This window comes from Staurois parvus, unplaced genomic scaffold (assembly GCF_062004578.1).
Source record: "Staurois parvus isolate SC_StPar_1 unplaced genomic scaffold, SC_StPar_1.0 ptg000544l, whole genome shotgun sequence".
Lineage (NCBI taxonomy): Eukaryota > Metazoa > Chordata > Amphibia > Anura > Ranidae > Staurois > Staurois parvus.
In genome coordinates, this window is record NW_028318340.1 from 752,020 (window position 1) to 777,276 (window position 25,257).

Below are 25,257 nucleotides of genomic sequence, written 5' to 3' on the forward strand. Positions count from 1 at the left end.
ATTTGATGCCTTTTGGAGATTTTTCCATCTTTACTTGGCTTCTTTATGCACATTAATACAAATTTTTAGCTGGGGTGCCCAAACTTTCAATCCCCACTGTAGGTCTAGAGGGAGCTGAAGAGGATGTTGCACTTACCTTAACCCCTGCTCTAGAACTGTCATCTACTCCCTGAACTAATGACGTGTGGAGCGTCCCTTGGCATTATCACATGTAAAGTAGAACTATTATCCCTGATTAAATGGGGGGGGGGGGGGGAGGCATGCATGCGACCGTGGCCAGGATCGTCTTAGTGAAGAGCCTTTGTGGGAGCAGTTGCATGGATAATGGGAGCCTAAAGGAATGAGGTGTAAAATAAGTATTACTTCTTATTCCTGTGCCACACCAGAGAGGGTAACTGGACAGCTGGCAGGAAAAACTTGCAGGAAAATGGACTACAACCTCAGTATGTCCCTGGAACAAGGTATACATTATTACAATTAGGCTTTTCATCAAGACACATGCTTGGTTTAAAACTTCTGTGCTTTCTTGATCGCCGCTGACCCTCAAGTTTGAGAATGTGTGTTGAAAAACACACTGTTGACATTTCCCCAGAGTTTGAATGCAGTGCAGAAAAACAATGTTGGCCTCTAAGGCATAAACATACAACTGCACTCCAGGCTTAGCCCATTGCTCTTTCATACATGAACATATCTTTGTACTTGCTGAGCACCAAGTTCTGCCACATAAACTGAACCAGTCATTAGACTGACATCTACCAGATGAGGCCGGACGCCGTCAGCCATTTGGATTGTGCTGGCCACTTGGCAATGTCCGATGTGTCCTATAGGTGGGAAGGACAAAAACAGCAGGCGGCTTATGTTCAGCTGGGCCACGACTATATACTTTCTGTCCCCTGTTACCCTGTAACAACAACAGAAGAAACAATGTCAGGGAGATATTAATTAACCGAAACTGGATTTGTTAAAGCTGAAGTTTAGCTATGACATGTACTGTATAATTACGTTCATCCAGCTTGGACTAACATAAGAATGTACGGTATGTGCCCTACCTGAGGGATCTCCATGGAAGCTGGAAATCACTATAGTAGGCACCGCTACTACAGTGACTTCCACTAGCTTTTGGGTCCTGAGGCTGTATTGCTGCTTACTGAACACAAGAGGTCAGTCATTCGGCACAAGCACCATTCGAGGAACACTTTACAGTTCTGAACAAATGCAAAGCGTTCTCTGATTGGACAAGCTGGAGAGGTGGGGCAGTTATCCACAATCTACACCTCGATGAGGATTCAGACAATAAGCTACTTTCTCCATAAATGTTTGTAATGGGATTGTATGACACATTATACTGACTGATAACCTATGAAATACTATACTATGTTTAATTCAATTCTCTACATTGGACTTAAACCAAAATGTCAACAGTTTTGGCTTTAGAATAACTTTGAGGCTTCATTCACAATTGTACAACTCATAAGTCGTGAAACTTTGGTGCAACTTTAACGCACCTTTGACACAACTTTGGATGAGTGTGAGAACAAAGGACGTCCGATCGGCTGCACTCCAAAAATCCACTTATTGAACCAAGATAAAACCAATACAGACAGTGGAAATACAGCGGGGGACTGGCAGGTAAACGCATTTTATGCTAAAGACAGCGGTACCCCAGGGGTAATGAATAAGCATTGTCTTTACCGTGAAACGCGTTTACCTGCCAGTCCCCAACTGTATTTCCACTGTCTGTATTGGTTTTATCTTTGTTCAATGAAAGTGGATTGCTTGGAGCCGATCGGACGTCCTTTGTTCTCATTTATGCAGCACATGAGATAGGCTAGCACCTACGGGAGGAGTTGTGCTTGGAGATTGGGAGTTTCTCTACATTGAGTAGTGGTAAACATATCTGGATGAGCGTGACTTGGATGTGACTTGTCCCTCTGCAACGTCGGACCCACTGTTGCACAGCTGTTAATGTAAAACATTCAGGTACGGCTTTCATGCAACTTTTGAGGGTTAACATTGAAGTCTATGGCCCTCAAGTTGCATGAATGTCAGACCAAAGTAGTGTATGAACTACTTTGAAGTCACTGCAACTTTAAGTTGCACATATAAATGGTTATCATTTGAAAACGTGGGGTACGACTTGTCATGCAACTTTGATGTCCAAAGTCTCATGACAAGTCGCTTAAATATAAATGGGGTCTAAACAAAGAGACTGCATGACTACATTTAAATACAGAGCTCATATCATCATCATCATCGTCAGCTTCACTTCCTGACCCCATACATATGCTGACATGGGGGAGCGTAAGAAAAAGAAAATTACGGTAAGTTGTAGAAAACAATTTTACATATTGTTGGCTCACTTCATGTCAGCATAGGTGTGGGTCAGCCCTGACCCCATAATATGCTGACGTGTGGGAAAGCTAGGGAAAGAAAATTAAAGTGAGTACTAGAAGACAACTTTCTTTAATATTTATTGCAACAAGAAAAACATGGATGAACAAACTTGCACATTGATTACAGGGTAAATACTGCAATTATAAAAAAGAAAGCATGCTCACTGTAAATATGTCATACTTTCTAAATAATAACCAATGTGATTTTGCGTTCAGTTTAGTGTAGCCAGGATAATAAAAGGAGATTTCTGACTGGCACACAGAAATATACTTATTACTTTGGCATTATGGAAAACAGGGTTTTGTGTAGCTCAGCAGAACTAAATTAAATATAAAAATAAACATAAACATAAAAATGGAACAGATGCACCAGCCCTTTGTTAATTTGGAGTGATCAATTCTCTGTTCTGTGGCTGTGAAGATACAGCACGCAGCACAGTGAATGGAGAGCTGGACCTGCATGTGCTGATCTTTCTGCCTGTCCCTACCCTTCGCTCAGCTCAGAGCAGGAGGAAGGAAGAGGTTTGCTAACCATGCAGGCTCTGCTAGTGTAGTGTAATCACTGCAGGGCAGAGTGAGGAATGCAAGCTCTCTACAGACAGCTCACATCCCATACAACCAGGTCATAGCTGGTGGGTATTTGTGGCAGTTTTCTATATGGAAAACTGCTGCATTCCCTCTGTTAATTAGGTGCAGACCTGTGCTAGTTTCTGTTCCACTCTGATAATGACCCTGTCACAGATGCTGGAGATAGATCTTAAACATGTCTATCTGCTTAGTTAATCTGGCATATGGCACTCTCAACTATTTTCAAGTGCCATTGCCATTATAATGGTTTTTGGAGTTTAGTTAATTCCTGGGAATGACTTTGAAACTAGAATGTCCAAGAAACTCTGTCTTTTTTTAAACTCAGAAACAAAGTTTCCAGAACCACCATAAGGATAACTTTGTTCTAGTGAGCCATTACTTCTGATAACAGATGGCAGTTAGCGTTTATGCTTTGCAAATGATAAAATATAAATCTTTTGCAGCAATAAATGTTTTTCACATAACGGAACTTATTATTCAACAGCTGACAATGCCCAGTTTGGCACTCACATATTTTAAATAAATTGCACAATTATACCTGACTGAGTAGGGCCCGTCTTCGGAGAAACAGGTGTCCCAGGTTCCAATCCATTCCCCAGTGATGCTATCAAATACCTGTATTCTTTTATTGCCCCGATCAGCAACCCAAACCTGTAGATGATGAGACAGCAAGCTTTTATCAGGACAGTTCAGTCTGGGGCATAAAACACTAATAAGCACTTATTTACACAAAAGCCAAATAATCTATTTATGACCTTGTTTACTCTTGTGGCAGCAATGGGGGTAGTACACATGCCATGGCTGTGATGCTTTGAATTTTGGCAAAAATTATCCCCATTGTTGCTGTGTTCACAGGGCAATACCACCCACTGAAAACGACCCATTCAACTGAATGCAACCATGTGCAATAAACGTGGTCGCAGTGCTATAGTGCAGGGTTTAAGGGGTTAAAACAGATAGTTAGGATGTGTTGCAAATGCTCTCTGCAGAGTGATCAGAACACGGGTCACTTCAGAGAGCAATGCAAGTGTAAACTAGCCGTATGTGTTATTATGTAAATGCATAAGCAAACTGCAGATCCTGCAACACACATAGAACATCTGAAAACAGGATCTTAGTGCTGCAAGAGAACAGTGCTTACCACTTTGCTACCATGCTACCTATAGCACATGGGATAACTTTTCACGTTTAAAGTATACAAATGATAGTTAAATGGTTGTGATAGCTTAATTTATGACCATAGTTGCTTGCATGCAAACAGCCCAGATGGTATTATTGTTATGTCTCAAAGTACATTTTACCAATTTGCATGCAGTTGTATGACAGGTATAAAAAGGCACCTATAAACCAACACTATCAGGCGTCTGTTGTGGACTTCCAGCAATGCTTTATTGTATTATTCTCATTAAAGGATCACCTTTTGTAACATGTTACACCTTTATTTAGGGTAGCGTGTTACTAATACAGTTGTGCTCAAAAGCTTGTATACCCTGGCAGAAATCGTGAAATTTTGGCATTCATATTGAAAATATGACTGATCATGCTGAGGCGTGTCAAGATGTTGTCAGGGATATTGTAACCGGGCTTTTTTTTACATTGGTGCAGTAAAGGCTTCTTTCTTGCAACTCGACTATGCAGCTCATTATTGTCTTTTTTCCAGAGCAGCCTGTATTTCTCCTGAGGTTATCTGTGGGTTTTTCTTTGTATCCCAAACAACTCTTCTGGCAGTTGTGGCTGCGTTCCTTCCAGGTCTGCCTGACCTTGGATTGGTATCAAGAGATCCCAGAACTTTCCACTTCTTATTAAGTGACTGAACAGTACTGATTGGCATATTCAAGGCTTTGAATATCTTTTTATATCCTTTTCCATCTTTATAAAGTTTCATTACCTTTTTACACAGGTCTTTTGACAGTTCTTTTCTGCTCCCCATGGCTCAGTGCATCCACATAAGAGCTAACAAACACACTGACTATTTATACACAAGCAATAATATCAATTTAAAAAGTCACAGATGTAGGAAATGAACCTTTAATTGCCATTTTAGCCCATGTGTTTCTACCAAGGCCAAACATTCCAGGGCATGTAAACTTGTGATCAGGACTGTTCGGGTGATTTCATTATAATTTAAAAAGGAGCCAAACAATTATATGATAATAAGTGACTTCATATGATCACTATCCTAAAATAAAAGACAGTTTTTTGGCATGATCAGTCATATTTTTAATATCAATGCCAAAATGTACATCAGCCTCCCTCACTTCCGATCCTCCATTGTGAAAGCAGGCGGGGGATCCTCTCCCTGCACATGCTGTCACTATCTAAAAAGTGCAGATGTGTGTGGTTCCCCACCCCCACACAGCTGTGTTTTTCATTCACACAGATATGTGAATGAGTGAACTACAAGTTCCGTCTACTAGGGCATGTAATTCTCAAAGAACTATGAGGGCGCTGATGAGCACTCTCCTAATTCATTGACACGTCCAAAAATTCAGTAACAGGCAGCCTGTACGGGAAGTATGGACAGATAGTCGTACCAAGTGTATGCAGGAACCTGACATTTCGCCTGTGATCTGCTGATTGGGAGTGCAATGCTCTGCAGGATCCTAACCTAAAAAATAATAAATGCACATTTTCTTTTTTTTTACCTGCAAAAAATTATCATTTATTTATTTATTTTAACTGATCTTAGCCTTTGAAGGGTTAGTTCACCTTTACCTAAACACTGTCTATGTAGAAAGGAGGAGTCTGTTGATAAAATCAAACTAGGCATCTCTGACTAAAGTTGAATAATGCCCTTGGTATAGGTGTAGGCCATTTACATACCTCCAGAAGCCTACCTGGAAAACTTCCAGGACGTTGATAAGAGAGACCTAGCTAATACTGTTCACCTCCCCATCAAAGGAGTGAGAGGGGAGAAAGAGCATGTGAGGCAGTTTGAATCAGAGAAAAAGCTCACTCCTGTGATGGTGAAGGTGACCAGTAATAGCTGGGCCTTTCTTAGCAACGTCCTTAGTAACATCTTGGGAGTTTTCCAGTCAGGCTTCATGAAGTACGTAAATGGCTTACACCTATAGCAAGTGTATTTCACTTTTTGTCAAAGCTGCATAGTTTATGTTTAACTACAGATGTCCCTTATCTGCATAGGCAGTTTTTATTTTGGTAAAGCTGAGATATCCCTTTAAATACTAGTGCAGTAAATTGTATTAGCACTACAGATTAATGGTAATATAGTTCTGGTGTCACAATAATCAAAGTAGCCTTACACGTCCATATTCGTCCACTGCTACACAATGAGGAATATAGAATTCACCAGGCTTTGTTCCATTACCTCCCAATGTCCACTGAACATTGAACTCTAAAGAAAATGAATACATCAATTAAAAAATAGAAAGCAGGTTGTAGGCATATTCGCAAAAATCCCGAAGCATCAGACATGCAGAAACAAAAAGTACCAAGCTTTCTGTACTAATAATATAAATAGATGTGAAAAGGCTGAATTACTCACTGGCTTCTTGGAGATTCCAGCTTGTGTGATCCCTGCGCCTCTGTTCCCATCTCCACCTACCTGGCAATGCCATTTTGAGGCATAACACACTTACAGCTGGATTAAGGTAGTCACACGATTCGATTCTCTCAAGGTAATCGATTCCCCCACCCACAATAAACAGTGTGGAGGGACCGCAACCCATGCTCCAGGGGGCCTGCACGACCCCCTGTACACCTGTATAGGAGGGGCGGCATATATAGGAATGGGTCTCCTCTATTCTCCTTCTGCAGCCTTTCAGTGACCCCTCCCCCCCATCCCCGTAGCGCTGCTGGATTCCCCTTTTCCAGCGGCTGCTGTAGGGAATGTTGTCAGGATGGAGAGCAGGGCAGGGGCTGGTAAATGTGTAATTTACCGACCCCTTCCTTGTCTTAATGAATAGAGTCAGTGATCCGCACTGATCATTATTCATTCATAACTAAGGCATAGTAAATTGTGTTTACTATGCTCCAGCTTAGGAATCGACCGGAATCTTCTGTTCAGAGCTGTTCCTATCCATTCACTATGTGCAGCTGAGGATGCAGAGATGGAGACTGAGGGCTGTGTCCTCAGTCTTCTTTCTCTGTCTCAAAGGTGAAACATCAGAGGTCTGTTTAGACCCCTGATATCTCATCAAAGCCCCCCCAACGAGGCTCCTAAAAATTGTAAAAAAAAAAATAAAATGGTAAAAATAATAAAAAAAATTAAATAACACATTTAAAAAACTACTGACACTAGTCGCGGAACTACCAGGGTCACAAAGGTCGCACTTGTGACCAAACCCTGCCTTTCAGCCACTGGGAGGGGGGGGGGGGACGCTGACGCAGGGCTCTTTATGGTTTCTTGCACCAGGGCCCTGAAGGTTCTAGTTATGCCTCTGAATAGAGGAATTTCCTCTGCATGCTATTGTATTGTAAGGACGACTGCATAACTTTGGATGAAATCAATGTTTGACTAATAATTTTCCAGTCTATTTTTCCAGTTTGACTTTTGTTGAGCCTGGTGGTGCTTGCATGGTCCCCCACACTTTGAATTGTGTCAGATTTGGGGCACAATGGTGGGTAAATGTTATCAGTGAAGTCTCCTAGAGCAATAAGAAATCTTTGAGTGATACATCTAAGCCAAACCAAACATTTTAGAATGATGTTAGCCTTTACTAAAAAGAATTCCTACAGCATGCAATAATAAAGAGTGTAATAATGACAAGAATTAATCACTGTACCTTTAGTAAGCATAAGAAGTCTATTGTTAAGCCCGCCGTCACCATCCACTATATACACGTCTCCGTTTGTTTTAACGAAAATATCTGCAGGTTGATCAAACTGGAGCGGACTCAGACTTGACCCCGCTATGCCTGGGGTACCAAGGACTGTAAGGAGCTTTCCAGACAGTGAATACTGTTTTATTGTATGCCCATATTGTCCTGAAGAAATTTTAAAGGGACAGTTAAAAGAGAATACAGTATTATTCATACACAAAACTAATATTTCTACATTGCAAAGACTTCTTTAAAGCTGAACTCCAGCCAACCCATTAAATACACAGCTATACAAAAATACGTACATGGGAGCAGTTTTTATAAAGGATTTCTGAGATTTACACAGCCCAGCCACATAGCATAGCCCTGCCTGGTAGGGAACCTAATCTTTCTCTGCTGCAGTTTCACTTACAGGTCCCCCCCCCCCACCCTGTGACTGGAGAGGCAGCTCAACGATGAGCTCATCTCCAAGTCACTCCGCTTTCTCCTCCTATCAGCATGCTTTTTGCACTGCAGCACACCTGATTGGCTCTTTCTGCAGCTCTTTCCTTCCCCTGCCTTCACCCGAACTTTGCTGTACAGTACATTGCAAAAAGCAGATTACCAAGCCAAATACAGGTACTTACAACTCGCCGCAGATAGGAGAGTACAACCAGTCTTCCTGTACTGTGTGTGGTCTCATTGGTTCAGCAGGGGTGCAATGGGCGTCTCTAGGACCAGAGACATCCTCACAGTAAAAATCCCCTTTTCTTAAGCAACCCCCCCAAACAGCTTCTCCCCATCCTTTCCAGCTAAGAGCCTGCTGTCCACAAAAAACTTTAAAAGGCAGGAATCCCCCCTAAGCATATGTTCCAACCCTTGCCTTCATTGTGTGCCCCAGGTCCTGATTCTGTAGTCACCATTTTTCGACTATGCAAACAGCAAAAGGCAATGCAGAGTGGAAGGACCTCCTCCTTGGTTCTGACATGTCATATGACACAGCCAAAGGGAGACTTAGGAGGGAGAACTCCCCGTCTCTTTGCCATGCTGTATCTGAAGTCTGGTGAACTGGACAGGCTTGGAACTTCTGCTTAGGGGAAGAGGTTGGGGGGGGGGGGGGACTCCTGCCTTGAAGAGTTTCTTGTGGACGGCAAGCTCTTTGCTGGGGGGGATGGGGAGAAGTTGTTTGGGGGGGTTTGCTTAAGAAAAGGGTTTTTTTACTGTGCGGATGTTTATCGGGGGGGGGATGGTTAGGAGAAAGGGGTTTTGCTTGAGTAAAGATAGTTTTTCTACATGTGCAGGAACCTTCACTGAGAGGTATTGCTTGAGGGAAATATATTTGTTGACGGGGGGAGAAAATTGGTTTTGAGATACTTGCTTTAGGAATGGGAAGAGAGGTTTTTTGCAGGGGAAGAGGGCTTGTTAGTTGATCTGGTATCTGGTGTGGAATTTCTTAGGGGGAGAGTAGATCTGGGGAGGGAGGAGGGTTTTTATTTAAGAGGGTTCCACTTGGGGGAGGGTTTTCTTGAGCGAGGGGGGTTTGCTTGCTTAGGGTTGAGAGGGGAAGATTTTATGCTGGGAGTAGATTTGTACAGAAATTGGGTTGCTTGAAAGAAGATCTAGTGGGATTTGCTTTGGGAGGAAGTCTTGCTTTGTGGGGGGGGGGGGGGGTATTTTTGCTTGGAGGGGGAGATTTTTGCCTTTGAGGATATGAAGACTACACAGAAGATGAGGATATACTCTATTGCACAGAACAGTTAAAAATAAGGAGCGTTTACAAGGACTTTAAACTTTCATTTTAAATCTGCTACATACATTCCAGGTATAGCATAACACACAGTGTGCAAAGCCCTACACTCTGTTTCTTTTTTCAATATTTTCAATCAGCAGGGGGCATGAGCTTTGCTCATTGTACAGCTATAGGTCTGATATGGTACAGAACAAAGAAGAGATTGTAAAGTGCTTGGATAGCTTTACAATGAGTAGGTCTCCTGCACATTCCTGTTGGCCAGTGACTCAGCTCATCATAGTGAAGGGCCAGTGGGAAGGTGAAAGGAGCAGGAGGTACCTGTAACAGCAGGCTGTTAAGAGGTTGTTGCAGCCATGTCCAGGCACCTCTAGGTACCTGTAATTTATATTTGCAGCAGCGGTTTTTTTTTTTTTTTTTTTAATGAATCAGTCCAAATAAGTGATATTACCTTGGCCAACATCCGTTATCCATATAGATTGTTCATTCTGATTAATTGCTGCAAAAATACCATGGGGCATCTCAAGTGTGTTGGTATTCCAGGATTCCTTAAAGTATCCTTCCTCTGTGAACACCAGAACCTTGGATACATTGTCCCCTCTCTAGAATAAAATACAACATTTAGTAAGAATAAAAATGGGTCTAAATCAGGTGTATCCAACAGGCCGTATGCAGCCCAAGATGGCTATGAATGCGGCCAAACACAAAATCGTAAACTTATTTAAAAATGTTGATTTTTTTTTTCATTTTTTTATAAACATGCATTTACACTTAGCGAACACATGCAGCCAAAGAAAAATTTGACAGTGTTTCTTTACTGGAGTTTTATTAGTTTTATCTTCCCATAGAAAAATTCCCACTCTTCATAATCATGCCTTATTCATTTTCAGTAGTACCTATATTTATGAGCAATTATTTTTAATTATGAAGCACACGAACAGCAAAATTAGAACCAAAATATCTGAGCACCTTGAGAATTAATTGAGCATTGCTACTACATCCATCGAACCAGATATTGATGTGTTTATCAAAAACAGTGTCAAATATCACACTAGTTTTAGGTTGCCCTCTTTTACTTTTATAATAAAAATATTAAAATGAAGTTTTATTACTCAGATAGGTACATTATCAATATCAGTGCTCATTAACGTGTGATCGGCCCAAAGTTTTCTGCTTATCAGCTATCCTTATTCTTAGTGTATTTTATGTGTGGCCCAAGACAATTCCCCTTCTTCCAATGTTGCCCAGGAAAGTTAAAAGGTTGGACACCCCTGGTGTAAATGGACCACAACATGATTATGTCTATGGATAGGCTTCCCCTTCATTGGACCTCCAATAAATTCCACATAACTTCTGGTTTCTATAGTACAATGGAAATCAGAGAACGCATCAAACTAGGCTTGTTGCCATTCAAAAGATCACTAATTAAATGGAAAATTGTTAACGTAAGTTAGTCTGTAGGTCCATTTTAATGTTATTCTTAAATGCTTAGTCTGTCCACTGTGAATTAAAGTAGAACTATAGGCAAAACTTTTTTTCATTTTGGACAGGGTAGGGGAGGCTTATAACTCCTGTCAGATTTATTTCACCATCTGTGTCCCATGGCAGAGATTTCCCTTCACTTCCTGTCCCATAGACAAACAGGAAGTGAGAGGAAATTCCTGCAAATTAATGGAATTCCTTGGTGACCTCCAGGTCACCAGAACTAGTGTCCACACTGGAAGATTTCTACTCTATTACTTTTCCATGGACAACCCAAATTTTAGGATTTTCTTTTACTTTCACTTTACTTTTGGTAATAGTAAACAGGATAAATAGAGAGACTGAATCGCCTTAATGGAGGCACAGACAGCAATAACAACTGAGTTCTAATTCCTCTCCACTCTATCCAAAACTCAAAAAAAAAAGTTTTGCCTTTGGTTATACTTTAAATATTTATCCCCACTGTCCGGACTGAGCAGTGGTCTATGCACTGTATAACTTTCCACTATAATGTTGTAAATGTAAAGAGATGCTCCAGAATGGTGATTTACCATTGCCGATTGCTAAGAACAGAAGCAGGAATGTAAAAATCAAAAACGTTGACTGAGTTGTCTCAGATGGCTTTACAATGCTGTGATCCAGCATCATGAGAGTATCGCTTCGAAGGCCATCTCCAGCCTATATTTTTTTTTTTTAGAAGTTTTGATGGAGTGGAGCAGGTTGGCCTCTCTATCAGACATTTATTTCTGTTGGGGTCCTTGTTGGGAAAATTACTGCTCACCTGTCCCAATGATGCCTTGTCACTTCCCTATTGGAAAGGAATGGGTATCAATAAAAGCCTGATGGAAGTTACGCTCTCCTACTTCTCTTCCAAGGTTTAGCTGCTGTTTATGTTTGCATTTAGAAATGTCCATAGGTGCTTTGCAGTGAGAAAAAGTAAAACTCCATAGGTGGTCTGCCCTTTAGAAGGCTATAGGGTTTTACTGCAAAGGCATGGGAGGAGGAGACCAGTTCCCTGGTCTCCTCCTCCCATGCCCGCCTCCAGGACTTCTCCAGGGTGTCACCCATCCTCTGGAACTCCCTGCCCCAACCCATCAGATTATCACCTACTCTCCTCTCCTTTAGGCGCACCCTGAAAACCCATCTCTTCAGGGAAGCCTACCCCACCCCCTGCTAACTTGCCGACCTCCTCCACTCTTCCTACCACTCCATCCCCCACAGCTATCTCCTCCTGTGCCACCATCCCCTCCCTCCTAGATTGTGCCCTCGATCCCCTCATGTTTTGCATTGTATTGGTATTGTTCTGTCACATGTTCTGTCCCCCTTTGTAATGTACAGCGCTGAGCGAACTATTGGCGCTTTATAAATACTGTATAATAATAAATAATAAAAAAGGCAATGAGAGGAAGAGAACTGGCCGTCAGTAAACACAGCAGCGAGACACAGCTGGAATGGATACCAAATATGCCCCTTGGGAGGACTAGGGTGGGTTAGATCAGATTAGTTGGAAAAAAAGAATGGGAAACTTTCAGAAAATGTTGTTTAAGATTAAATCCCCCATAGATTAAAGTGGGTCACATTGCATTTATAGTCCTGATGTATTTAATATGAGGTTTTCTGCACTAATACATAAAGTAGAGCAGACAATGCACACTTATAAACTTATATCTTACAGTGAGACAGGACAGTGTTAGAGTACCTGAGCAACATAAACCAATGAGTTCTGGTGATCCACAGCAACATCATAGGGAGTGCCGGTGAAAAGGCTGGGATCTCTTGGCCACCCAACATCCAGCTTGAAAAGTTGCTCTTCTCTAGTTCTTGTTGGATAGCCAAAGAATAGTCTAATCCACACCTGAAAAAAATGTATCACTTAGATGCTAACATTTTCACGATTTCCTTTTTCTACAAGCTAAACACATCATTCAGGATACTGCATCAGAGCTACAATAGCATTGCTGTAAATGAATAGTGATGGGCCTAACACCCCCATTTGGTTCGCAGTCAAACATTCAAAAGTTCGACTGCAAACTTCAAACAGAGGGGACAATTCACTAAGCGGTATCTTACCACATCTGAGTATGTGGTAAGATACTGCACAGATACTAAACACACATTCTTTATTGTTTCAGTTGACTGTAAAAAGAATTACCGGCATTGTCCGTAATTAAAATAAACAAAAACAAAAAAACAAAAGAGTGTGAGGTTCCCCCACCCCATCCATACCAAACCCTTTGGGTCCGATATGGATTTTTAAGGGAACCCCCTCACCAAAATTTATAAAAAAAAAAAAATGGTGTGAGGGTCCCCCACAAAATCCATACCAGACCCTTATCCAAACATGCAGCTCGGCAGGTCAGGAAAAGGGGAATTGAGCGAGTGTCCTTCCCCAAAGCACCTTGTCCCCATGTTGGTGGGGACAAGGGCCTATTCCCCAGTGGCTGTGGGGATCTGCGGGTGGACTCTTATCGGAATCTGGAAACCCCCTTTAACAAGGAAGCCCCCAGATCCCGCCTCCCCCATGTGAATGAGTATGGAATACATGGTAAAAAAAAAAAAAAAAAAGTGTGGTGTAAAAATGACAGGAGACAGACTTTTACAAGTCTTTTATTAAAAACAAAAATAAAAAAATGCCCCTGGAAGTAGATCCAATGTCAATCACAATGCCCGCCGCCACTGCCGACCTGAAGAAAAAAAAAAACCGCTCCGCTCTCGACGCTGGCTCTTGGCTGTCTGACAGCTGTGCCGCAATGTCACTTCTTAAATAGTGTGATGATGTCACAAGGGGTTGGGTCATTCCTGCCCTCTTGTGATGTCATGCGCTGTAATTGGCGAAAGCATTGCACCTGACCTGTGCATTGCTTTGGCTAATCACAATTGCACTGTCAGGGCACAGTGCATTGTGGGGCACGGAAGGCGAACAGCCCGCAGAACGCCCTTGCCATTCATGTGTTTGCGGAACTTCGAGTCAAACATACAGCCCATCCCTAAAAATGAACTAAGCTGTGTGACATATTATCCATTCACCCACAGCTCTCAAAGTGACTTTAGTGGTACTGAAACTATACTCTTGGAAACATTATCTGTTAAAGTAGAACTAAGGGCAAACCTTTTTATTTTAATTTTGGATACAGTAAGGGAGGTTATAAACCATCAATTTTTTTTTCCATTGGAGAGATTTGCCAATCCCTAGTTATCCACTAAACTAGTGTCCCCATTGGAAGAATTTTCCCTTTATTCCCATTCTTTCACCTTCACTTTCAGTGATAACAGTAAACAGGACACATAGAGAGAGAGTGAATCTCCATAACAAGGGCACAGACAGCAAAAAAGCCTGACAGATGTTCCAATCCCTCTAACCAAAACTATAAAAAAGTGTTGACTTTAGTTATACTTTAAAAAGGACCTTCACCCACCCAACTGCTACCCCCTTTAGCCATAGAGACAGCAGTGGTGGCTGTGATGCTTTGCCTTGCATCAGGAACTATACGCGCGTTCCTAACGCCAGAAACCACTAAACAGCTCATCCCCTCCTTCATCATATCACAACTCGACTACTGCAACTCCCTCTTCACTGGCCTGCCTCGCCGCTGGCTATCCCCGCTTCAGTCGATCTTGAATACGGCTGCCAGACTCATTCACCTTTCCAACCGCTCTGTATCCGCCACCCCCCTCTGCCAGTCCCTCCACTGGCTTCCGATTGTGCAACGGATCAAATTCAAAATCCTAACACTGACGTACAAAGCTGTCCACCATACTGCCCCGAACTACATCACTGACCTAATATCCAAGTACCACCCAGCACGCACACTCCGCTCCTCACAAGACCTCCTTCTCTCTAGTTCCCTGGTCTCCTCCTCCCATGCCCGCCTCCAGGACTTCTCCAGGGTGTCACCCATCCTCTGGAACTCCCTGCCCCAACCCATCAGATTATCACCTACTCTCCTCTCCTTTAGGTGCACCCTGAAAACCCATCTCTTCAGGGAAGCCTACCCCACCCCCTGCTAACTTGCCGACCTCCTCCACTCTTCCTACCATTGCAGTAAATGGGGCCGCTTACAAGCATCCCACAACTGCGTGCAATGCACACAGCTGTGGCGAGTTAGTGTTGGGATCGAAGGATTAAAGCAGGCAGTGAGGAGGTGATACTCACTTTAGTGTTATCACAGCTGTGTAGCAGCAGCAGAGCCAGAGACACGGCTGCAGCAGATATGCACAAACTGGCTTTAAACTTCATGTTCCCGAACGTAGATTGTTGGGTCTTGTGACACAGACACAGAACACTGACACTTCCTCTCTGGAGTCTGATATGTCTTCACACTCTGCTCCTCCCACTCAGCAGGCAGAATACCTTCAACATTTCATCTGCAAAGAAGAACATCACCAGTTCTATTAGAAAAGTGTTTGTGATGTCATATTACACTACGCATTCTATATATTCACACACCTTCCAACCTTCTTCAATGGGTAAGCAGGACACCTTCCAGAACTACAAATTGGGAGAAGTGGAGGTAGCACAGTGTGTAAATTTGAAAACATCCCCAGCTCTGGACCAAAAACAATATAGTATTCCTATGGGACTTTAACTAGTTGCAGACCTTGGGCATGCTACACATGGCCAAAAACAGGTCATCCTTGTACACAGGGCATGTGTAGCATGTCCAGTCTCTTCTGCCTGTTTGCTAGGACCTCCCCGTTCCCTATCGGACAAACGATCGTCCATTTTTTTTTTCTTTGGCATGCTAGTCTCATATCAAAAATGAAGAGGTTACTAAAGTTACGAAAATTCTGGTAAGTCAGAATACAACTTCAGAAGCAATGTAAAGTATTCTATCCTTTAGTTTCCAAGCATGTGTAATCTTGGTCACTTGATTTTTTTTTTATAATTACTATACTAATTACACAAATATCATTCATTCTGTTATCTCATGAGAAACATTTTCATGCTTGTCCTTTCAGATATTTGTGCATGAACTGTCATGATCAGCTCTTGAAAGCTGTGTACTAACAATCAGAATATCTGACAATCGCTCAAAAAGTGTTTTTTTTCCAGATTTTCTCATTGTATGTGTACTAGGCTTTAGGCTATGGTCACATTGCTCTGTTGCAAAAATGTGGTTAAACCGCATGTGTGTTTTGTTTTTATGTTTTTACATCTGTGAAAATAGGACACGACTCATAAAAATGTACCAAAGACGCAACTGTGGGTGTGTTTATCATGCATTTTTCATTCATTTCAATGGGGAGGTATGTTTTTGGTGCAGTTTTTTACAGCACCAAACATGCACCAAAAATGCAGCAAGCAGGATGCAGCGGGCCTGCAACTGATCAGTGTGAGCCCTGGTTATTATTATTATACAGGATTTATATATTGTCAATAGTTTGCTCAGCGCTTTACAATATAGCGGGAGACAATACAGCAAAAATACAGTTCAATACAAGAGGGATAGGAGGGCCCTGTTCCTTGGAGCTTACAATCTAGGTTCACACTGATGTGGTCACGATGCGTTCCAGAACACACAATAACATTGCTTTCTATGAATCCTGTTCACTTCTAAAAAAAAGGGTCCTGTGTGTGTTTAGTGTGTTGCAGTATGATTTTAAGTTCCATAGACTATTAAAATCGCATTACAGTCAGGGGTGTATTTACCACAAGGCAAACAAGGCATTTGCCTAGGGCGGCATTTTTCAGAGGGGCAGCACTGCTCCCCCAGAAGAAGAGGCAGAAGAAGGGGCGCACGCGGCCTGGGGACCAGGTGGGATCCGAGAGAGGCTGCGGGCTGCTTGACGGTGTATGCAGAGCCTGACTCTCATTCCAGGGGATGTCCAGAGCTGTGAAGGCGAGTGTCTTTCTCTCTCTCTCTCGCTGGGGGGTGGGTGGTGGTGTGGCCGGTGTATGGAGGGCGGTGGTAGTGGAAGGCTCTCTCAAGTGGGGGGTTAGGAGAGGAGGGGTGGTTGGTGTCAGGCCCTCTCCGTGGGGGGGGGGGGGGCAGCCAGTTTTTGTTCTGCCCAAAACTTAAATACACCCGATTACAGTTGCCGATGTCAAAGCACAAATTGCACAGCAAATTTGCATGCAAAATGCACAGCATCCAGTGTGAACCTAGACTGAAGAGTTTCATAAGGGTTCATGGTCATGTGGTATTCTTCTGCTTTTTCATTTTCAAAAATGGAAGAAAAAAATATCAGTGTGAAAGTAGCCTTAGCCAGCTCTAATTACTGTGACTGACACAGAAAAGGTTAGTTGTCAAAAAAAAAAAAAAAAGCAGTCTGGAAGTATTTATAAATGCAGTAACTAGTCAGATACTACAGAAAGATACAATGTATTGTTTGTTTTGTATCATTCTGCTGCTTCATTATGCATTTCAAAGGGATGAGCATTGATGAAGTCAGTTAAAGCAACCTGACAAGTGAAAAACGTTTTTTGGGTTTTTTTTTAAATACGATGTTCCTCTGTTTAACCCCCTATTAACCTTTAGTTTACTCTAATCAGCTCTTACTCTCCACAATTCAATTATTATTTTCCTAATGATTGTTTTGTTCTTTTTTATATTATTACCATTAATGATTTTTTTTATTGTTTTTTTTTTTGTTCTTTTTACACATTTAACATATGTTTACATTTAAGAAAGCGCAAAATTGAAAAACAAAAAACTAAACAAAAAAACCCAGCTTCTTTTAGGTGTCCTTATATGAAACAAAGATCACAGGTGATCCTGATGACGATCCTGAGGATCGTTGCTGATCTCAGATAATTAGTGGTTTAGGAAACATTGATGATCAGCGGAGAACATGTTCTCCGCTGATCATCTCAGCACACAGATGGCCAGTGTATGAAGGAGCGATGTCAGCCCTTCACTGGCGATCTGTGTTCTCCCTCCAGATTCTCCAGCCCAGAGCCCACAGTATAAGCAGCTGTTTTCCAGCGTTCAAAGCATTTGTAGATCGCTCCTCTCTTAATTCGGAGAACTGATCTACACCGCTTCATGAACAGGCATTCAGAGGAGAACTCTCTCCTCCGAGAATGCCAATGAACTGAGCACCGGTCATTTACCGCTGCATGATAAAAGGACACCTTAATTTGTAAATGTCTTTGCAATGCATTGTGCCAGAATCATAGTTTGTGTCATTTTAAACATGACAAATTAGAGAATAAAATGTGCACCTTTCATCTAGTACATGGCAGTGTGTGCAGTAAATGGCAGTGTGTGCTCTCCTGGTCATGGCTGTGTGTCAGGTCCCCAGTACATGGCAGTGTGTGCTCTCCTGGTCATGGCAGTGTGTGAGGTTCCCAGTACATGGCAGTGTGTCAGGTCCCCAGTACATGGCAGTGTGTGCTCTCCTGGACATGACAGTGTGTCAGGTCCCCGGTACATGGCAGTGTGTGAGCTCCCCAGTACATGGCAGTGTGTGAGCTCCCCAGTACATGGCAGTGTGTGAGCTCCCCAGTACATGGCAGTGTGTGAGCTCCCCAGTACATGGCAGTGTGTGCTCTCCTGGTCATGGCAGTGTGTGAGGTCCCCAGTACATGGCAGTGTGTGAGGTCCCCAGTACATGACAGTGTGTGAAGTTCCCAGTACATGGCAGTGTGTGCTCTCCTAGACATGACAGTGTGTCAGGTCCCCAGTACATGGCAGTGTGTGCTCTCCTGGTCATGGCAGTGTGTGCTCTCCTGGTCATGGCAGTGTGTGAGGTTCCCAGTACATGGCAGTGTGTCAGGTCCCCAGTACATGGCAGTGTGTCAGGTCCCCAGTACATGGCAGTGTGTGCTCTCCTGGACATGACAGTGTGTGCTCTCCTGGACATGACAGTGTGTCAGGTCCCCGGTACATGGCAGTGTGTGAGGTTCCCAGTACATGGCAGTGTGTGAGCTCCCCAGTACATGGCAGTGTGTGAGCTCCCCAGTACATGACAGTGTGTGAGCTCCCCAGTACATGGCAGTGTGTGAGCTCCCCAGTACATGACAGTGTGTGAGGTTCCCAGTACATGGCAGTGTGTGCTCTCCTAGACATGACAGTGTGTCAGGTCCCCAGTACATGGCAGTGTGTGCTCTCCTGGTCATGGCAGTGTGTGAGGTCCCCAGTACATGGCTGTGTGTCAGGTCCCCAGTACATGGCAGTGTGTGCTCTCCTGGTCATGGCTGTGTGTCAGGTCCCCAGTACATGGCAGTGTGTGCTTTCTTGGTCATGGCTGTGTGTGAGGTCCCCAGTACATGGCTGTGTGTCAGGTCCCCAGTACATGGCAGTGTGTCAGGTCCCCAGTACATGGCAGTGTGTCAGGTCCCCAGTACATGGCAGTGTGTCAGGTCCCCAGTACATGGCAGTGTGTGCTTTCTTGGTCATGGCTGTGTGTGAGGTCCCCAGTACATGGCTGTGTGTCAGGTCCCCAGTACATGGCAGTGTGTCAGGTCCCCAGTACATGGCAGTGTGTCAGGTCCCCAGTACATGGCAGTGTGTCAGGTCCCCAGTACATGGCAGTGTGTGCTCTCCTGGTCATGGCAGTGTGTGCTCTCCTGGTCATGGCAGTGTGTGCTCTCCTGGTCATGGCTGTGTGTGCTCTCCTGGTCATGGCAGTATGTCAGGTCCCCAGTACATGGCAGTGTGTCAGGTCCCCAGTACATGTGTGCTCTCCTGGACATGGCAGTGTGTCAGGTCCCCAGTACATGGCTGTGTGTGCTCTCCCGGTCATGTACAAGATTTGCCGCGTATAATAATAATAATGAGGATGACCTCACACTCCGCACGCAGTGTGATCAGTGGGTAGTAGTACAGGGACCGGCTTTCTCCAGCATCGCAGAGGTTAACCTTCTCACTCCTCCTCCATTGGATATAACACACCCGGGTCATCCTGACGTCATTGCATTGCGACAGACTGGGGCCCACTGAGGGAAGACTAGACGGACGGGTGACATCCTCCCAGGCCTTCACCCAGTAAGACTTTGCTGTGTATCAGCCGAAAGCCCTGCGCCCGGTTCTATCCCTGCGATAGGCATGTCCTGTGATTAGAGGGAATCTCCCCAGAATGGAGGAGGGGAGAGGAGAGGGAACTCCTCCCTGGTCGGGGCCCCGGGCATTGTGTGTGCTCCGGAAGTGTTCGGTACTGTGTACACTGTACACCGACATTGTACCCCCGGAGCTGTGTGCTCCCCCCGATCACCGCACCGCCCGCTCCTATACAGCCGGCACCGGGTGTACAGATCCCGGCCTGGGATTGCAGGTACCGCCGGGAGTGTGTGATATACACAGGTCATTCTCCGATCAGCCTGGAGGGGGCGGCATCATATGACATCTGTCATTTCCCGGGGATGTTCACACCCGTCATCCTGCATGCCCGCCTCCCCCCCCCCCCGTCTCCCCGTGTGCTAAGGGTTCTGCATCCCTCCGCCCCCATGAGCTAAGGGTTCTGCATCCCTCCGCCCCCATGAGCTAAGGGTTCTGCATCCCTCCGCCCCCATGAGCTAAGGGTTCTGCATCCCTCCGCCCCCATGAGCTAAGGGTTCTGCATCCCTCCGCCCCCATGAGCTAAGGGTTCTGCATCCCTCCGCCCCCATGAGCTAAGGGTTCTGCATCCCTCCGCCCCCATGAGCTAAGGGTTCTGCATCCCTCCGCCCCCATGAGCTAAGGGTTCTGCATCCCTCCGCCCCCATGAGCTAAGGGTTCTGCATCCCTCCGCCCCCATGAGCTAAGGGTTCTGCATCCCTCCGCCCCCATGAGCTAAGGGCTTCGCATGACCCCCCCGCCCCACGTGCTTAGGGCTTCGCATGACCCCCCCGCCCCACGTGCTTAGGGCTCCGCATGACCCCCACGTGCTTAGGGCTCCGCATGACCCCCCGCCCCATGTGCTTAGGGCTCCGCATGACCCCCACGTGCTTAGGGCTCCGCATGACCCCCCCGCCCCACGTGCTTAGGGCTCCGCATGACCCCCACGTGCTTAGGGCTCCGCATGACCCCCCCGCCCCACGTGCTTAGGGCTCCGCATGACCCCCACGTGCTTAGGGCTCCGCATGACCCCCCCCGCCCCACGTGCTAAGGGTTCCGCATGCCCCCTCCACGTGCTTAGGGATCCGCATGACCCCCCCCCCATGTGCTAAGGGTTCTGCATGACGGTACCGATCACTCACTGTGTTCACTCATATCTGAAGCATAGTAAGCTGTGTTTCTTTTTTTTTTTTTGTGGGGGGGGGGTGGGGGGAGGGTCTCCTGTCAGGATGGCTGTATGATGCCCTGTGGTTTCTAACAGCAGCCCTTCTCGCATGTGATCATTAGCTGCAACCTCCCATTGCATTCAATAGGGCCGTCAGCTCGCAGCTAATCACAGGTTAATTACATTTTCGTGGTTTTTTTTTTTTGTTTTTTTTTTCTACTGTGTTTTTCTGCCACCTTTGTAGCATTCTCCATGATCTCACAAACGTGATGTTACTAAGGGTGCACCAGCACTCCTTGTTTTAGGCTGTCAAGCAGAGTTGTAATTCTTGTTTTGCAGTCACTTTCTAAGTACCAAACTGCATTCCTTATTTTTATAGCTAATGTTAGATTTCTTAATGTTCCTAAACCCTCAGTGTGAAGTGTGACCTATAACATTGTGTACAGAACTGACCATGTTTGATCTCTGCTTTCTCTCTGTAGAATGTCACTTGTCTGCATTCTGCCTTGGAGGGTTCTCTCTACTTTACTGCTGTTCTGAAGGTGGCTCTGCTGCATTGCAGGCTTCCATGGGGCTGCCCTTATATGCTTCTGCCTGAGATGTGCGCATTGTTATCAATGCACGAAGAATGAGTGTGGTCATGTGACAACAAGAGTGTACGAAGATGCACATGTGCTTTGTCATCAGTGGGGTCCTGTAATGTGCCTTTGGCGGGGATGGGGGACCTAATACTGTGATGTCAGTGACCTTAGATTGTACACCCCTTGACGGTTAGGGACTGATGTGAATGTACAACATATATATGTAAAGCGCTGCATAAATATCTGAAATAAATAAATAATCATGTGGCTTCTACAGTGTGCGCTTCCCAACCAGAAGTTCAAGCAATGGGGTTGATCCCTAACACAAAGTAAGAGATTTGGTATATAGTCTCAACCAATATACAATGCACAGGTATCTCCAAAATATGCCCCTTCCTAACCAATGACACCACAAAGCTTCTAATTCACCCCCTTTTTATCTCTCGCCTCAACTACTTCAACTCCCTCCTCATTGGCCTACCTTTACATAGGCTGTCAATCATGAATGCTGCTGCCAGACTCATCCACCTTACCAACCATTCAGGGTCTGCTACCCTCTGTCGATCCCTTCATTGCCCTCCGCAGCGAATAAAATTTAAAAATACTAACGCCAACCTACAGAGCCATCCACAACTTGGCCCCAGCTACATCACTAATCTCATCTCAAAGGTTGTTCCTTCTAAGACCTCGTCAGCTCCTCCCATTCTCACCTCCAGAACATCTCATGAATCTCTCCCATTCTCTGGAACTCCCTACCACAATCGGTTGGACCATCTCCTACTATGTCCCTGAAAACCCAAGTCTTCAGAGAAGCCTATCCTGCCTTCACCTAACAACTAAACTTTGATTTTCTCCATCAGCTCTTCCCCTCTCAGTTATTGATAAATGAATATTTTGTGTCGCGCTCCACCTATAATGCTGATATAGATGGCGTTGTGACGCCAGAGCCCCACCCTTACGCGTTGCGCCACCGGGTCACGTGGCTTCCTCAGGGGAATTCAATCACACCTTTTAAAATATATACATATTGAATTTCATATGTTGTATTCACAATAAGCAAATTGTTTTATTTTCCAAGCACATATTTGTCAACAGATTTGCACATATTTATTGAATATAAATTATCAGTGTTGCACACTTGAATTTATTGATTAATTTAGCACATAGGTGTATACATATTTAGTGTAATTTTTAAGAATATATATTTATATATTCGATTTTTTAGCACGGTTGCACAATTGCATGGGAGGATTGTCACATTATATAATATCATATGGGATACACTTTTTTTAGTTTTTTTTTTTTTTTTTTTTTTTTATAGGTCGAGCGCAACACAAATTATTCGTTTATCATTTACCAATTTGACACAGTTTTACGAGTATCTGTACTAGTGTTGATGCACCACTATATTAGGTATTGGTAAAAATTCACTAACATTAGTGAATTGATACCAATACCTAATATAGTGTTGCATCAACACTAGTACATTTAAATACCACTTAGTAACTCACAAGTATTACTTTATAATATCCCTCACAGTTATTACCTTTTTGTATCACTTGACCCTCCCTTTTTAGATTGTATGCTCTAACTGGCAGGGCCCTCTGACTTGTCTTGCATTGAATTGTGTTGTAACTGTACTATCAACCTTCATATTGTAAAGCTCCTGCAAACTGTTGGAGCTATAGAAATCCTGTATAATAATAATAATGCAAGTGAGCAGCTAGTTTGGTATCCTTCCTCCAAGAATATACAAAAACTACATCAAATGATACTGAAATTCTTTCTAGACGCAGGGTTTTGGGACGTTCTACTGTTTACTTCTACTAAGGGCAGGAAGTGTCCACAGGCATTAACATCTGGCGACTATTGCTTGCCACATCTAAATCAACATAAATGCTTATGCTCAGCAAGTATCTGTTAGTATATTTGACTGCATGTCTGAGACTGAGCAAGGCATTTTAGGTAGAATTTTAAATGTTTTGCTAAGGCTCAGCAAATACACATTATCAATGCCTGTATGAACAGTCCCAAATATTTCCAAAGCCTGCGTTTCATTAAAGCTGAAGTTTAAGTATGGCAGTGTGCACAGTTACTTTGGTCCAGGTTAGATCAATGTAAGTATGTATGTGCCTGTGCTATACCTGTGGGATCACTGAGCAAGCTGGAAATCACTGTAGTAGACACAGTTTTCTCCACTAGCTTCTGGGTCCTGTGCTGAGCGGCTGCCTTGCTACTGCTGACTGAATACAGGTCATCCACTCAGCATGGGCACCATTAAGAGAACAGTTTGTATTTTTGAATGCAAAGTGTTCTCTGATTGTGACATCAATGCCCTGCCTCTTCACCTTGTCTAGTCCGATTCATTGAGGGAATACAATGTGTTCCATGAATGGTGCTCATGCCTAGCGAGCCACCTCTGGTGTTCATTAAGCAGCAGGGCAGCTGCTCAGCACAGAACTCAGAAGCTAGTGGAGTTCACAGGAACAGCGGTGCCTACTACATTGTTTTCCAGCTTCCACTGGGATCCCACAGGTATGGCACATACATACTTGTTTATATTGGTCCAAGCTGGACCAATGTAACTGTAAACCTTGCCATGTATAAACTTCAGCTTTACTGTGGGAACTGGTGGGCCAACATCTCAGCAATAAGATGTCCCTGGAGTTCAGCTCTAGTTTTTTTGAGAGACCTCGGATGCCTCAAAATATTGAATATGGCCAGCAATCTTCTCAGAGCTTTCAGCAAACTGTTATGTTTATCCATGTATTTGACTATCTCCTATTTTTGTTTTTCCTTTCAGATCGAGGTATCCCTTACATACTGTTTTTAACAAAAGGATTTTATATAAATGGCTGTGAAATGTTGTTTTTAACATCCAGTGATATGACAAGAACACATCACATGGTGTCGCCCGGTAACTGAACAAGAAGACTACTGTGGACTGAATATTAGGCTTTATGGACTGTTACTAGTGCAAGGAGAACAGCAGTAGTACAATCATGGATAAAAAGTCATTTGAGATGGTACTGGACGAAGTCCGAAAGGTACAGCATAACATTTTATCTTAAATATGGCATTACTACCCAGTTTTGGGTATTAAGCTTTTATCCAGGTACAGATTTGGGATTTCTTGCTAGATGAGAACCCTGTTTCTAACTAACCCTGTTAGTTAGAAAATAAAATTCCTGAAGTGTGTTCTATAGTGGAATTGCAGGAAAAGACATTTGTGTGTGTGTGTGTGTGTGTATTGATCTCTATAAAAATGTATTGTTTTAACATTCAAAAGCTTTAAAGCAGAGTTCCACTACTATATAAAAAAATAAAAGTCAGCAGCTACAAAAACTGTAGCTGCTGACTTTTAAAAAACAGCCACTTACCTGTCCCTCTGTCCCATGGTGTGTCCCCCGCAGCACGTTTCTCCGGCCGTCCTGTGTTCCAGGAGGCTGACATCTTTAGTGTGGGCACCCGGTTGTGATAGCTTGCGGCTTCACAGCCGGGTACCCACTGCGAATGCGCGAGTAGCAGGCACCCAAAAACTAAACAAATACCAAATATAAATA

The 25,257-nt window shown here is 43.9% G+C and overlaps 2 protein-coding genes across 5 annotated transcripts in view; one reads left to right on the plus strand and one right to left on the minus strand.

Moving 5' to 3' along the window:
* Positions 1 to 251: 251 nt before the first annotated feature.
* Positions 252 to 20,257, minus strand: NHLRC3 (NHL repeat containing 3). Of its 2 annotated transcripts, none has more exons than XM_089690816.1 (8): positions 19,705 to 20,257; positions 15,124 to 15,335; positions 12,670 to 12,825; positions 9,940 to 10,090; positions 7,727 to 7,927; positions 6,245 to 6,336; positions 3,520 to 3,632; positions 252 to 901 (listed from the first exon to the last, which is right to left on the minus strand). In XM_089690816.1, the coding sequence occupies exons 2-8, from the start codon at positions 15,205 to 15,207 to the stop codon at positions 676 to 678; spliced, it is 1,023 nt and encodes a 340-aa protein (XP_089546942.1). In that variant the 5' UTR covers positions 15,208 to 15,335; positions 19,705 to 20,257; the 3' UTR covers positions 252 to 675. The 2 variants fall into 2 exon arrangements, with proteins under 2 accessions (XP_089546942.1, XP_089546941.1); XM_089690815.1 differs by having other exon boundaries at positions 19,700 to 20,257.
* The window catches only part of PROSER1 (proline and serine rich 1), a 77,044-nt gene continuing 71,605 nt past the window's right edge, over positions 19,819 to 25,257 (plus strand). For 2 of the 3 annotated variants that reach the window (XM_089690812.1, XM_089690814.1), the window contains exons 1-2: positions 20,037 to 20,186; positions 24,498 to 24,741. In XM_089690812.1, coding sequence (XP_089546938.1) covers positions 24,697 to 24,741 — 45 coding nt within the window. In that variant the 5' untranslated portion in view covers positions 20,037 to 20,186; positions 24,498 to 24,696. Of the gene's footprint in view, positions 19,901 to 20,036; positions 20,187 to 24,497; positions 24,742 to 25,257 lie in introns of those variants that run through there. The other variant, XM_089690813.1, reaches the window with a different exon arrangement.

What these genes read in the sequence shown, in the direction of transcription:
- NHLRC3 (XM_089690816.1), bottom strand. Translation starts at nt 15,207, where the DNA reads ATGAAGTTTAAAGCCAGTTTGTGCATATCTGCTGCAGCCGTGTCTCTG. An exon ending in CATTGGTTTATGTTGCTCAG is followed by an intron (nt 10,091 to 12,669) that starts GTACTCTAACAC and finishes ATTTTATTCTAG; the next exon opens with AGAGGGGACAATGTATCCAA. An exon ending in GATAACGGATGTTGGCCAAG is followed by an intron (nt 7,928 to 9,939) that starts GTAATATCACTT and finishes AAATTTCTTCAG; the next exon opens with GACAATATGGGCATACAATA.